The sequence below is a fragment of the Leucoraja erinacea genome, unplaced genomic scaffold, assembly GCF_028641065.1.
Source record: "Leucoraja erinacea ecotype New England unplaced genomic scaffold, Leri_hhj_1 Leri_541S, whole genome shotgun sequence".
NCBI lineage: Eukaryota > Metazoa > Chordata > Chondrichthyes > Rajiformes > Rajidae > Leucoraja > Leucoraja erinaceus.
Genome location: NW_026576445.1, coordinates 87,501 through 100,070, shown reverse-complemented (window position 1 = coordinate 100,070; position 12,570 = coordinate 87,501). Strand labels below are relative to the sequence as shown.

Below are 12,570 nucleotides of genomic sequence, written 5' to 3'. Positions count from 1 at the left end.
ATTTTCCTGTGTGAGAGAGGTGGCCGCCCACTGGATGATGGACCGAGCGGACAATGGCACTCTAGCCCACTCTCCCTGTCAGCGTGAGGAAGGGTCTCGACCCGAAACGTAACCATCCTCTTCACTCCAACCGATGCCTGCCTGACCCGCTGAGTTATCTCCAGCACTCTGTGAAAATGTCAACTATCCCATGTGCTCCACAGTGCTGCCGAAACCCGCTTGAGGTACTCCAGCACGTCTGTGAAAACGTAACAAGATCCAGGTTCTCCACAGATGCTGCGGACCACACTGAAGTTACTCGCACCCTCTGTGTCTATAGTCGGACAGAGACACTCTGGAGACACTGTTGTTGAATGTACAGTTGCTCACTTTTGCATGAGGGCTCGGTAGGCGGTGAAGTACGGTGTGCCGATCGCCGACCCTTGCTTGTAGCTCAGACTGTTCGGTAACGGGTAAACGGTGTCCCCAGCAGCGATGGTGTACTCGGCGTATCCACCGCTCACGGTCCCGCACGTGAACACGCGGTCTCCTTTCTCTCGGAATCATAAAAAGACAAACACAATTAATTCATGTGTTGAAGAAGGAACTGCAGATGCTGGAAAATCGAAGGTAGACAAAAATGCTGGAGAAACTCAGCGGGTGCGGCAGCATCTATGGAGCGATGATAAATAGAAACATAGAAACATAGATAATAGGTGCAGGAGGAGGCCATTCGGCCCTTCGAGCCTGCACCGCCATTCATTGTGATCGTGGCTGATCGTCCCCTATCAATAACCCGTGCCTGCCTTCTCCCCATATCCCTTGGCTCCACTAGCCCCTAGAGCTCTATCTAACTCTTTCTGAAATCCATCCAGTGACTTGGCCTCCAATGCCCTCTGTGGCAGGGAATTCCACAAATTCACAACTCTCTGGGTGAGAACGTTTTTTCTCACAGTCGTAAATGGGCTCCCCTTTATTAAAAACATAGAAAAACATTAGAAAATTAGGTGCAGGGAGTAGGCCATTCAGCCCTTCGAGCCTGCACCGCTATTCAATATGATCATGGCTGTCATCCACACTCAGTATCCTGACCGCCTTCTCATACCCCTGATCCCTTTAGCCACATCGAACTCCCTATAATATAGCTCAACTACCTTCGTGGCAGAGAATTTCCAGAGATTCACACCACTCTGTGTGTGAAAAATGTTTTCCTCATCTCGGTCCTAAAAGATTTCCCCCTTATCCTTAAACTGTGACCCCTTGTTCTGGACTTCCCCAACATCAGGAACAATCTTCCTGCATCTAGCCTGTCCAACCCCTTAAGAATTTTGTAAGTTTTCTATAAGATCCCCCATCAATCTTCTAAATTCTAGCGAGTACAAACGAGTTCCGAGTTATCCAGCCTCACTTTCCCATTTCACTATGAAAGTCCTGACATCCCAGGAATCAGTCGAGGTGAAAACCTTCTCTTTCACTCCCCTTACTATGGCAAAGAATGTCCTTCCTCTAGATTAGGAGACCAAAACTGTACGCAAAACTCCAGGTGTGGTCTCACCAAGACCCTGTACAAGGCTGCAGTAGAACCTCCCTGCTCCTATACTCAAATCCTTTTGCTATGAATGCTAACATCCATTCCCGCTTTTCACTGCTGCTGCCACCTACATGCCTTTACTTTTAATGAACTGGTGTACTGGACAACCCAGGCCCCATGGTTCCACATCCATTTGCTAATGACTGCTAACCATACCATTCGGACCATTCGTCAACCAAACATTGGGAACATTTTTCCTGCATCTAGCTTGTCCAGTCCTTTTATAATTTTAAATAGGCAAGCGTTTCGCGCCCGAAACCCAAGGAAATAGGCAACGTTTCGGGCCGAAACGTTGCCTATTTCCTTCGCTCCATAGATGCTGCTGCACCCGGTGAGTTTCTCCAGCATTTTTGTCAACAATTAATTCATGTTTCACTTCAAATTGGGATGGGGCCAGGGGGGCAGCGAGAAACAAAGGAATGCTTTGTGTTTAAAAACCTTGGTAACACTTGGTAACTTGTACAACCACAACAAACAATGATCGTGCAATAATAATAATAATAGTCCATGTAATTCAGAGCTTACATGAGGTTTGCCGAGTGTCAACAGCCTGATGTGTGTTGGAAGAAGCTGTTCTTGACCTGGAGGTCACGGTTTTCAGGCTCCTGTCCCTTCTTCCCCGATGGTAGGCAGCGAGATGAGAGGGTGGCCAGGGTGGTGGTGGGTGGGGTGGGGGGGGGTTATGGGGTGGGGGGGGGGGGGGGAGCAGAGAAATGGTGTGTGGTGTGGGTGGGTGAGGGGGGGTGGTGGTGTGTGGGGGATGGGGATGGGGGGGGGGGGGGTTGGGGTGTGTGTGGGGGGGGGTGTGTGGGGTGGTTGGGTGTGTTGGGGGGGGTGTGTGTGGTGGGTGGTGGTGTGGGGGGGTGTTGTGGTGTGTGGGGGATGGGGTGGGCGGGGGTGGGGGGTGGTTTGGGTGTGGGGGGGTGTGTGGTGGGTGGGTGGTGTGTGGGGGGTGTTGTGGTGTGTGGGGGGATGGTGTGGGCGTGGGGTGGGGTGGGTTTTGCGTGTGGGGGTGGGTGTGTGTGGGGGGTGTGTGGGGAGGTGGGGTGTGGGTGGGTGTGTGGTGGGTGGGTGGTGTGTGGGGGGGGATGTGGGTGGGCGGGGGGGGGGGGGTGTGTGGAGTGTGGGGTGGTGTGGCGGGGGTGTGGGTCTCTGGCGATGATGCCATGCCTGCCTGTTTGTTTGTCGCAACACTAACCCCACGATGAGCTGCCGTTGATGAACTGTGGACTTCAGGTCTCTTTTCTCTGGTTTTGGAGTTAATAATTAGTTGCTGTTTGTCATGATGTGTTGTTAATATCGTTTAGCTGCTGCTTGCTAGTGAGAATGGCATTGTTCTGTTGTTGGTTCATATGACAATTAAACACTCTTGATGCAGGGCGGCACGGTGGAGCAGCGGGTAGAGCTGCTGCCTCACAGCGCCAGAGACCCGGGTTCCATCCTGACTACGGGTGCTGTACGTGTGGTGTTTGCACGTTCTCCCTGTGACCGCGTGGGTTTTCTCCGGGCGCTCCGGTTTCCTCCCACACTACAAAGCCTGTAGGCCAATTGCTTCTGTAAATTGTTAATTGTCCCAAGTGTGTGTAGGATAGTGTCAGTGTGCGGGGCATCGCTGGTCGGCAGGCGGACTCGGTGGGCCGAAGGGCCTGTTTCCATGATGTATCTCTACAGTTTAAAGTCTTTCTTGACAATGAGTGGCCCCCAGGCATTCAGCTGCCAGCTCTGAAGACCCCACCTCCATTTCCCCTTCCTCCTCCCTTATAGAGCCTCAGCTCTGAGCTGAGGCTCTATAAGGCGCTGGTCAGGCTGCATTTGGACTATTGTGGGCAGTTTTGAGCCCCATATCTGAGGAAGGATGTGCCGGCTCTGGTGAGGGTCCAGAGGAGGTTTTACAAGAATGATCCCAGTAATGAGTGGGTTAACATATGATGAGCGTTTGTCTGTTACGCTGGGCCTGTTCTCGCTGGAGTTTAGAAGAATGAGGGGGGACCTCATTGAAAGGTACAGAATAGTGAAAGGCCTGGATAGAGTGGATGTGGAGAGGATGTTTCCACTAGTGGGAGTCTAGGACCAGAGGGCAAAGCCTCAGAATTAAAGGACGTTCTTTTAGGAAGGAGATGAGGAGGAATTTCTTTAGCCAGAGGGTGGTGAATCTGTGGGATTCTTTGCCACACAGACGGCTGTGGAGGCCACATGGTCAGCGGATGTTTTTAAGGCAGAGATACAGATAGATTGTTGATTAGTGCGGGTGTCGGGGAGAAGGCAGGAGAATGGAGATGGATCAGCCATGATTGAATGGCGGAGTAGACTCGATAGGCCCGAATTGGTCAATAACGTGAACTCCCCCTCCCCAGCCTCCCCCTCCCCTCCCCCGGGCAGCTGCCCTTTGACCACCGCGTCAATGGTTAAACCCAGCGCATGATCCTGGGATGAGTCCATTCACCCCCGAGTCCCTGCCCAAGAGCAAAGGTTCTCAGTCCAGTTTGGACCAGTTGTAGGGAATAAACACATTTACCCCACAGAGACTGCAAAAAGCCCCTGTAGAAACGAGAAACTGCAGGCGCTAGTCTTTGAAAAAAGGCACAAAGTGCAGGAGTAACTGAATCCATGTTTCCACAGATGCTGCCTGACCCGCTGAGTTACTCCAGCACTCTGTGAAAGTCACCTATCCATGTTCTCCACAGATGCTGCCTGACCCGCTGAGTTACTCCAGCACTCTGTGAAACGTCTCACCTATCCATGTTCTCCACAGATGCTGCCTGACCGCGCTGAGTTATGGTGCAGCAGCATCTATAGAGCCAAGCAAATAGACAACTTTTCGGGCCGAAATCCTACTGGAAATAGGCAACGTTTCGGGCCGAAACCCTTACGGGTTTCAGCCCGAAACTTTGCCTATTTCCTTAGCTCCATAGATGCTGCCTGACCCTCTGAGTTACTCCAGCACTCTGTGAAACGCCACCTATCCATGTTCTCCACAGATGCTGCCTGACCCTCTGAGTTAATCCAGCACTCTGTGAAACGTCACCTATCCATGTTCTCCACAGATGCTGCCTGACCCTCTGATTTAGAGTTAATCCAGCACTTATTTAAAATCCCGGCTGATATTGTGAATTGTGAAATGTCGCTAATGTGTGCACGATAGCGCCAGTGTATGAGGTGATCGCTGGTGGGCAGGAGCTTGATGGGCCGAAGGGCAGTGTTTTTGCGCTGTTACTATAAATGGGGGGATGGGGGGCTACCTTGAAGGTGGTGACGTGCTGCCCCACTTGCTCGATGACACCGGCTACATCGTTCCCTGGTGTCCAGGGCAGGTTGGGCTTCCGGGCGTACGTTCCAGATCGCATGTAGGTCTCCACGGGATTCACGCCACACGCGTGTACACGGATCAGCACCTGACACAGCAACCAGTCCACCACATTCCGTTAGCAGCCGGCAAACACGCCCGCCACCCAGTCCACACCCCCGTCTATGTCGGGGGACCCCATCCACCCCACGTATGGGCAAGCCACCCGGGCTGTAAGTATAACTGTGTCCGGTGGGACCGGGGGATTACTCTCTAAGATTATGTGTATCATCAGATATTGAGATGTGTCAATATGGTGGGTGGGGATAAATGTGGGTGTCAATTAGATGATATGTGGGGGGGGTAGAGATACCATGTGGGGTGCGTGTGGGGAGCTGGGGGGGTGTCAGGTGTATGGGGTAGTAAAGGACAGAAATCTGTGTGTGAATACCCCGTGCACCCGCTATGGTACGGCCCCACCGCCAGAGCTTGCTGAGGTGGGGGGGGGTGGGTAAACCAAGAGACACACCTGGAACAACACGTAGGATATCAGGGGTGTGTGTGGGTGTACATTTAACACACAACCTGGTGTTTGGGTGGGGGTATATACAGTGTGTGTGGGTACACTTACATGTATGTCACCAAGGGATGTCACACACTCATACATACACGAGACACACCTACTAACACACCTGATTATGCACACGAAACAAAAACACTACCCACTTGCACCACACACATAGATATAAGAATATACCACACACATACATAGATCCACACACATACACACTCACAGCACACTCACTGCACACGTACACACACACATCCCGCCCAATGCACACACACGCAAACAACTCACAGTCACCCATGTGTGTACCGCACTTACATCTGCGTGTGTGACGACACACATGTGTGTGTGGTATGATAATGGGGTTGTGCGTGTATTTCATATTATATGCGTGTATTGACTATCCCAGCGAGTGTGTGACTCCCTCCCCCCTCATGGCCCCGTGGTGTGTCCCCCCAATACAATCAAAACCCATTGAAACTAATTCCTCCACAATTGGTACTCGGGTCACATCTTCACCATTCTTTTGTATCTATGTGTGTGCGAATGGTAAAAAAAATGTATGTCTGTGTCGTGTGGTAAGATATATATGTTTAGTTTAGTTGCGATATGCGGGTGAACCAGGCCCTCGGCCCATCGATTCCCGCCTCCGACAGCGATCCCCCTCCACAGCACTAGTTCTGTTATTCCCTTTCCTCATCCACTCCCTACGCCACTAGGGGTGCGGGGGTAACCTGCAACCACCGAGGGGGGGGAGGGGATGGAGAGAGGAGGGGAGATGGGAGGGAAGTGAGAGGGGAGAGAGTGGCGGCGGTTGGGGGAGAGAGGAGGGTAGAGAGGAGTGATGGAAGGTGAGCGTGAGGGAGGGAGGGAGAGAGGGGGGAGGGGGGGGGGAGGGAGGCTAAGGGGAGGGAGAGGAGAGGAGAGGAGAGGAGGGAGAGGAGGAGGGGGGAAGAGAGGGGAGGAGGGAGGAGAGTGGAGGAGTTGTGGGGAGAGGAGAGGGGGGAAGAGGGGGGGGGAAGGTAGGGGAGGAGATGGGAGGAGAGGAGAGGAGAGGAGAGGGTGGGAGAGGAGAGGAGAGAGAGAGAGGAGAGAGGAGAAGGAGAGGGGGAGGAGAGGAGAGGGGGGGAGAGGGAGAGGAGGGAGGAGAGAGGAGAGGAGGAGAGGGGAGAGGAGAGGAGAGGCGGAGAGGCGGAGGAGGAGGAGAGGAGAGAGGAGAGAGGGGGGGAGAGGAGAGGGAGGAGGAGGGAGAGAGGAGAGGAGTGGAGAGGAGAGGAGGGAGAGAGGAGAGGAGGAGAGGGGGGAGGAGAGGAGAGAGAGGAGGAGGGGAGGGAGGGAGAGGGAGGGGAGGGGGAGGGAGAGGAGGAGGAGGGGAGGAGGAGAGGGTGGGGAGAGGAGGGGAGGAGAGAGGAGAGGAGTGAGAGGGGGGAGGCGAGGAGGGAGGAGGGAGGGGAGAGAGGAGAGAGGGAGGGAGAGGAGAGGAGGAGGGGGAGGAGAGGGGAGGGAGGAGGAGAGAGGGGAGGAGGAGGAGAGGAGAGAGGGGAGAGGAGGAGAGGGGAGGAGGGGGAGAGGAGTGGGGAGAGGAGAGGAGAGGGGAGGAGGGGAGAGGAGGGAGGGGAGGGGAGGGAGGGGAGGAGGGAGAGGGGAGGGAGGGAAGGAGGGAGAGGAGAGGAGAGGAGGGGAGAGAGGGGAGGTGGAGGGGAGGGGGGAGGAGAGGAGAGGGGGGAGGTGGGGGGTGGGCGGAGGAAAGGAGAGTGGAGGGGGGAGAGGAGGGAGAGAGGGGAGGAGGGAGGGGATGGAAGAGGGGACGTGGGGGGAGAAGAGGAGAGGGGAGGGGGGAGAGGGGAGAGGGAAGGAGGAGAGGAGAGGGGGGGAGGAGAGAGGGGAGAGGGAGGGAGAGAGAGAGGAGGAGGGGAGGAGTGGAGAGGGGAGGAGGGGGGAGGGGAGGGGGGAGGAGAGGAGAGGAGAGGAGGGGGAGGAGAGGAGAGGGGGGAGAGGAGGGGGAGGAGAGGAGGAGGAGAGGGGAGGAGGGGGAGAGGGGAGGGGAGGAGAGGAGAGGGGAGGAGAGGAGAGGAGAGGGGAGGGGAGGGGAGGGAGAGAGAGGGAGAGAGAGGGGGAGAGAGAGAGAGAGAGAGAGAGAGAGAGAGGAGAGGGAGAGGAGAGGAGATAGATACAATGACTGATACATTGTATTCAAAAGGAGTTTCTGGAAGGAGAGGGAAAGATAGCAACATCTGAGGTATTGAGGGCTCAGAAGAGAGGAGGGAAGAGGGGAGGAGAGGAGAGGAGGAGATGAGAGGAGAGGGGAGAGAGGGGAGAGGAGAGGAGAGGAGAGGAGAGGAGAGGAGAGGAAGAGGAGGAGGAGGGGAGTGGGGAGGAGAGGAGAGGAGAGGGGAGGGGAGGAGGGGGAGAGGGAGGGGAGAGGGGAGGGGAGGGAGGGGGGAGGAGAGGAGAGGAGAGGAGAGGAGAGGGGAGGGAGAGGGGAGGAGAGGGAGAGGAGGAGGGGGGAGGAGAGGAGAGGAGGAGAAGAGAGGAGAGGGCGGAGAGGAGAGGTGAGACGGGTCTGTCGGGGTCAGCTACAGAGAGAGGGGAGGAGAGGAGAGCAGAGAGGAAAGGAGAGGGGAGAGGAGGAGAGGGAGGAGAGGAGAGGGGGAGAGAGAGAGGAGGGAGAGGAGGGAGAGGGGGAGGAGAGGAGGGGAGGGGAGGAGGAAGAGAGGAGGGGGAGGGAGAGAGGGGGGAGGAGAGGAGGAGGGGAGGAGAGGGAGGGAGAGGAGAGGGGAGGGGGGGAGAGGGGAGGAGAGGGAGAGAGGGGAGAGAGGGGAGAGGAGAGGAGAGGGGAGGAGAGGAGAGGGGAGGAGAGGGGAGGAGGAGGAAAGGGTGAGAGAGAGAGGGGAAGAGAGGAGATGAGAGGAGAGGAGAGAGAGGAGAGGAGAGGGGATGGGAGGAGAGAGGAGAGGAGAGGAGAGGGGAGGGGAGGAGAGAGGGAGAGAGAGGGGAGAGAGGAGGGGAGGAGAGGAGGAGAGGAGAGGAGAGGAGAGGAGAGGAGGGGAGGGGAGAGGAGAGGAGAGGGGAGGGGAGGAGAGGGGAGAGGAGAGGGAGGAGAGGAGAGGAGAGAGGAGGGAGAGGAGGGGAGAGGGGGGGAGGGGGAGGAGGGGGGAGGGGGGGAGGGAAGAGAGAGAGGAGAGAGGGAGGAGAGGGGGGAGAGAGGGAGGGGAGGACAGGCCCACGAGTGGAGAGGAGAGGAGAGGGGAGGGGAGGGGAGTGGGGGGGAGTGGAGTGGAGTGGAGGGGGGAAGTGAGATGAGAGGGGAGGGGAGGGGAGGAGCGGAGAGGAGAGGAGAGGAGAGGAGAGGAGGAGAGAGGAGAGGGGAGGAGAGGAGGGGGAGAGGGGGAGGGGGAGAGGAGAGGGAGGGGAGAGGAGGAGGGAGGGGGGGAGGAGGGGGGGGGGGGGGGGAGGGGAGGAGAGGAGAGGGGAGGAGGGGAGGGAGGGGAGGAGGGGAGAGGAGAGAGGGGAGGGGAGGAGAGGGGGAGAGGAGAGGGGGAGGGGGGAGAGGGAGAGGGGAGAGGAGGGGAGGGAGGGGGAGAAGAGGAGAGGAGAGGAGGGAGAGGGAGGGGAGAGGGGGGGAGGAGAGGGAGAGAGGGAGGAGAGGGGGGGGGGGGGAGAGAAGGAGGGAGAGCGAGAGAAGGAGGAAGAGGAAGAGAGAGAGAGAGGAGAGGGGAGGAGAGAGGGGAAGAATGAGGAGGAAATGTGTCCTGGAGAGAGGAAGGGGAGAGGAGAGGGGGGAGGAGAGCAGAGGAGAGAGAGGAGAGGAGAGAGGGAGAGAGAGAGGTCAGAGTCAGTGTACAGTACAGAGACAACGAAATGCAGATGAGAGGAGAGGAGAGGAGAGGAGAGGAAAAATGATGGGAGGGGAAGAGAGGAATTAAGATGGGAGGAGAAGAGAGGAGAGAGGAGGAGAGGAGAGGGAGGGGAGGAGAGGTGAGGAGAGGAAGATGAATTAGAGGGGAGGAGAGGGGAGGAGAGAAAAGGAGAGGAGAGGAGAGGGGAGGAGAGGAAAGGAGATGAGTGGGGAGGGGAGGGGGGGAGATGGGAGAGGAGGGGGAGGGGAGGGGGGAGAGGAGAGGAGGGCGGGGGGAGAGGAGGAGAGAGAGAGGAGAGGAGAGGAGAGGGGGGAGAGGAGGGAGAGGAGAGAGGGAGAGGAGAGGGAGGAGAGAGGAGAGGAGAGGAGAGGAGAGGGAGAGGAGGAGAGAGGAGAGAGAGGAGGGAGGAGGAGGGAGGAGGAGAGGAGAGGAGAGGAGAACGGGAAGAGGAGGGGAGGAGAGGAGAGGAGAGGAGAGGAGGAGGAGAGTAGAGAGGAGGAGGGGAGAGGAGAGGGGAGGAGGGAGAGGAGGAGAGAGGAGAGGGGGGGGGGAGAGGAGAGAGAGAGGGAGAGGGGAGGAGAGGAGGGGAGGAGGGGAGGAGAGGAGAGGAGAGGGAGAGAGGAGAGGGAGGAGGAGGGGGGAGGGGGGAGAGAGAGGAGGAGAGGGAGGGGAGGGAGAGAGGGGAGAGAGGGGAGGGAGGAGAGGAGGAGAGGAGAGGAGAGGAGAGGAGAGGAGGGGAGAGGAGGGGAGGAGGAGAGGGGAGGGGAGGAGAGGTCAGGAGAGGAGAGGGGAGGGGGAGGAGAGGTCAGGAGAGGAGAGGGGGAGAGAGGGGAGGAGAGGGAGGGGGGGAGGGGGAGGAGGGGGAGGAGGGGGAGGAGGGGGAGGGGGAGGAGGGGGAGGAGAGGAGAGGAGAGAGAGAGGAGGAGAGGGAGGAGGAGGGAGAGGGAGGGGAGAGGGGGGGTGGAGAGGGGAGAGGGGGGAGAGGGGGGAGGAGAGGAGAAAGAGGGGGGGGGGGAGGAGAGAGGGGAGGAGAGGGGAGAGGAGGGAAGGAGAGGAGTGGAGAGGAGAGGGGAGGGAGGAGGGAGGGGGGGAGAGGGTAGGAGAGGAGAGGCGGAGAGGAGGGGAGAGGAGAGGGGAGGAGGGGAGGAGAGGAGGAGGGGAGGAGAGAGAGAGGAGGAGAGAGGAGGAGGGGAGGGGGAGGGGAGGAGGGGGAGGAGAGGGAGAGGGGAGAGGGAGAGAGGAGAGAGAGGGGAGGAGGAGGGGAGAGAGAGAGGAGAGGGAGGAGAGAGAGAGGGGAGAGGAGAGGAGAGGGGAGAGAGAGAGAGGAGAGAGAGGGGAGGGGGGAGAGGGGAGAGGGGAGGGAGGGGAGAGGGGAGGGAGAGGGGAGAGGGGGAGGAGAGAGGAAGGAGAGGAGGAGAGGAGAGGAGAGGAGGGGGGGAGGGAGAGGAGGAGGAGAGGGAGGAGGGGGGGGGAGGGGAGGAGAGGGGAGAAGAGAGGAGGGGAGGAGGAGGGAGAGGGAGAGGAGGGAGAGGGGAGGGGGGGAGGAGGGGAGAGGAGAGGAGGAGGAGTGGAGGAGGGAGGGAGGAGAGAGAGGAGAGGGGGGGAGAGGGGGAGGAGAGGAGAGGGAGAGGAGAGGGGAGGAGGGAGGAGAGAGAGGGGGGGGGGAGAGGAGGGAGAGAGAGGGGAGGGGGGAGGAGGGGGAGAAGGAGAGGAGAGGAGAGGGGAGGAGAGGAGAGGAGAGGATAGGAGAGGAGGGGAGAGGAGAGGAGGGAGAGGAGGAGAGGAGAGAGGAGGAGGGAGAGGGGAGGAGGGAGAGGGGAGGGAGGGAGGAGGAGAGGAGAGGAGGAGGAGAGGAGAGGAGAGGAGAGGAGAGGGAGGAGGAGAGGGGAGGGAGAGGAGAGGAGAGGAGAGGAGAGGAGAGGAGAGGAGAGGAGAGGAGAGGAGAGAGAGAGGAGGAGAGGGGGGGAAGAGAGGAGGAGGAGAGGGAGGGGGGAGGAGAGAGAGGGAGGAGGGGGGAGAGAGGAGAGGAGGAGGGGAGAGGAGAGGAGGAGAGAGAGGTGGAGGAGAGAGAGGGGGAGAGAGAGAGAGGAGGAGGAGAGAGAGAGGAGGAGGAGAGGAGAGGGGAGGAGGAGAGGAGAGGAGGAGGAGAGAGAGGGGAGGAGAGGGGAGGAGAGGAGAGAGTGGAGAGGGGAGGGAGGAGAGGAGAGGGAGAAGAGGAGGAGAGGAGAGGAGAGGAGAGGAGAGGAGAGGGTGAGAGAGGGAGGGGAGGAGAGGGAGAGGAGGGGAGGAGAGGGGGGGAGAGGGAGGGGAGAGGGAGGAGGGAGTGGAGAGGAGAGGAGAGGAGGGAGAGGGGAGGGGAGGAGAGGAGGGGAGGAGAGGAGAGGAGAAGAGAGGGGAGGAGAGGAGGGGAGGAGAGGGGGGAGAGGAGAGAGGAGGGGAGAGGAGGAGGAAGGAGGGAGAGAGGAGAGGAGAGAGGGGAGGGAGAGGAGAGGAGGGAGGAGGGGAGAGGGGAGGGAGAGGGGGGAGGAGGAGGAGGGAGGAGGGGAGGGGGGGAGAGGAGAGAGGAGGGGGGGGAGGAGGAGAGGGGAGGGGGGGGAGAGGAGAGGGAGGAGGGAGGAGAGGGAGAGGAGGAGGGGAGTGGAGAGAGGGGGAGAGGGAGAGGAGGGGAGAGGAGGGGAGAGAGAGGGGAGGGGAGAGGAGGAGGGAGGGGAGAGAGGAGAGAGGAGAGGAGAGGAGAGGAGGGAGGTGGAGGAGAGAGGGGAGGGGAGGAAGAGGGGGGAGAGGGAGGAGGGGAGGAGGGAAGAGAGGAGAGGAGGGGAGAGGGGGGGAGGGAGGGAGGAGAGGAGGGAGAGGAGAGGGAGAGGGGGGAGAGGAGGGAGAGAGGGAGGGAGGAGAGGAGAGGAGGAGAGGGGGGAGGAGAGGAGAGGAGAGGAGAGTATCCGGGAGGGGAAGAGAGGGGAGGAGAGGAGAGGAGAGGGGAGGAGAGAGGAGGGGAGGAGAGGAGAGAGGAGGGGAGGAGAGGGAGGAGGGGGAGGAGGGGGAGGGGAGGAGAGGAGGAGGAGGGGAGGAGAGGAGAAGGAGGGGGGTGAGGAGGGGAGGAGCGGGGCAGAGGAGGAGGGGGGGGGAAAGGAGAGGGGGGGAGAGGAGGAGGAGGAGGGGAGAGAGGAGGGAGGAGGGGAGAGGAGAGGAGAGGGAGGGAGGAGAGGAGGGAGAGAGAGGAGGAGGAGGAGAGGAGGAGAGGAGGAGGAGGAGAGGAGAGAGGGGAGGGGAGGAGGAGAGGAGGGGAGAG

General features: G+C 59.3%; 2 protein-coding genes across 2 annotated transcripts in view; one reads left to right on the top strand and one right to left on the bottom strand.

The window, feature by feature from the left end:
* Positions 1–369: 369 nt before the first annotated feature.
* LOC129694100 (quinone oxidoreductase-like) lies at positions 370–4,989 on the bottom strand (the record flags this gene model as incomplete). Its single annotated transcript, XM_055630827.1, has 2 exons — positions 370–533; positions 4,810–4,989. Coding segments are annotated over 2 exons (344 nt in total), but the record flags the coding sequence as incomplete, so codon positions are not given.
* A 49-nt stretch (positions 4,990–5,038) lies between these two features.
* tyw3 (tRNA-yW synthesizing protein 3 homolog (S. cerevisiae)) overlaps positions 5,039–12,570 on the top strand; it is a 25,861-nt gene continuing 18,329 nt past the window's right edge. The window contains exon 1 of the mRNA XM_055630826.1: positions 5,039–5,086. Coding sequence (XP_055486801.1) covers positions 5,039–5,086 — 48 coding nt within the window. The remainder of the gene's footprint in view (positions 5,087–12,570) is intronic.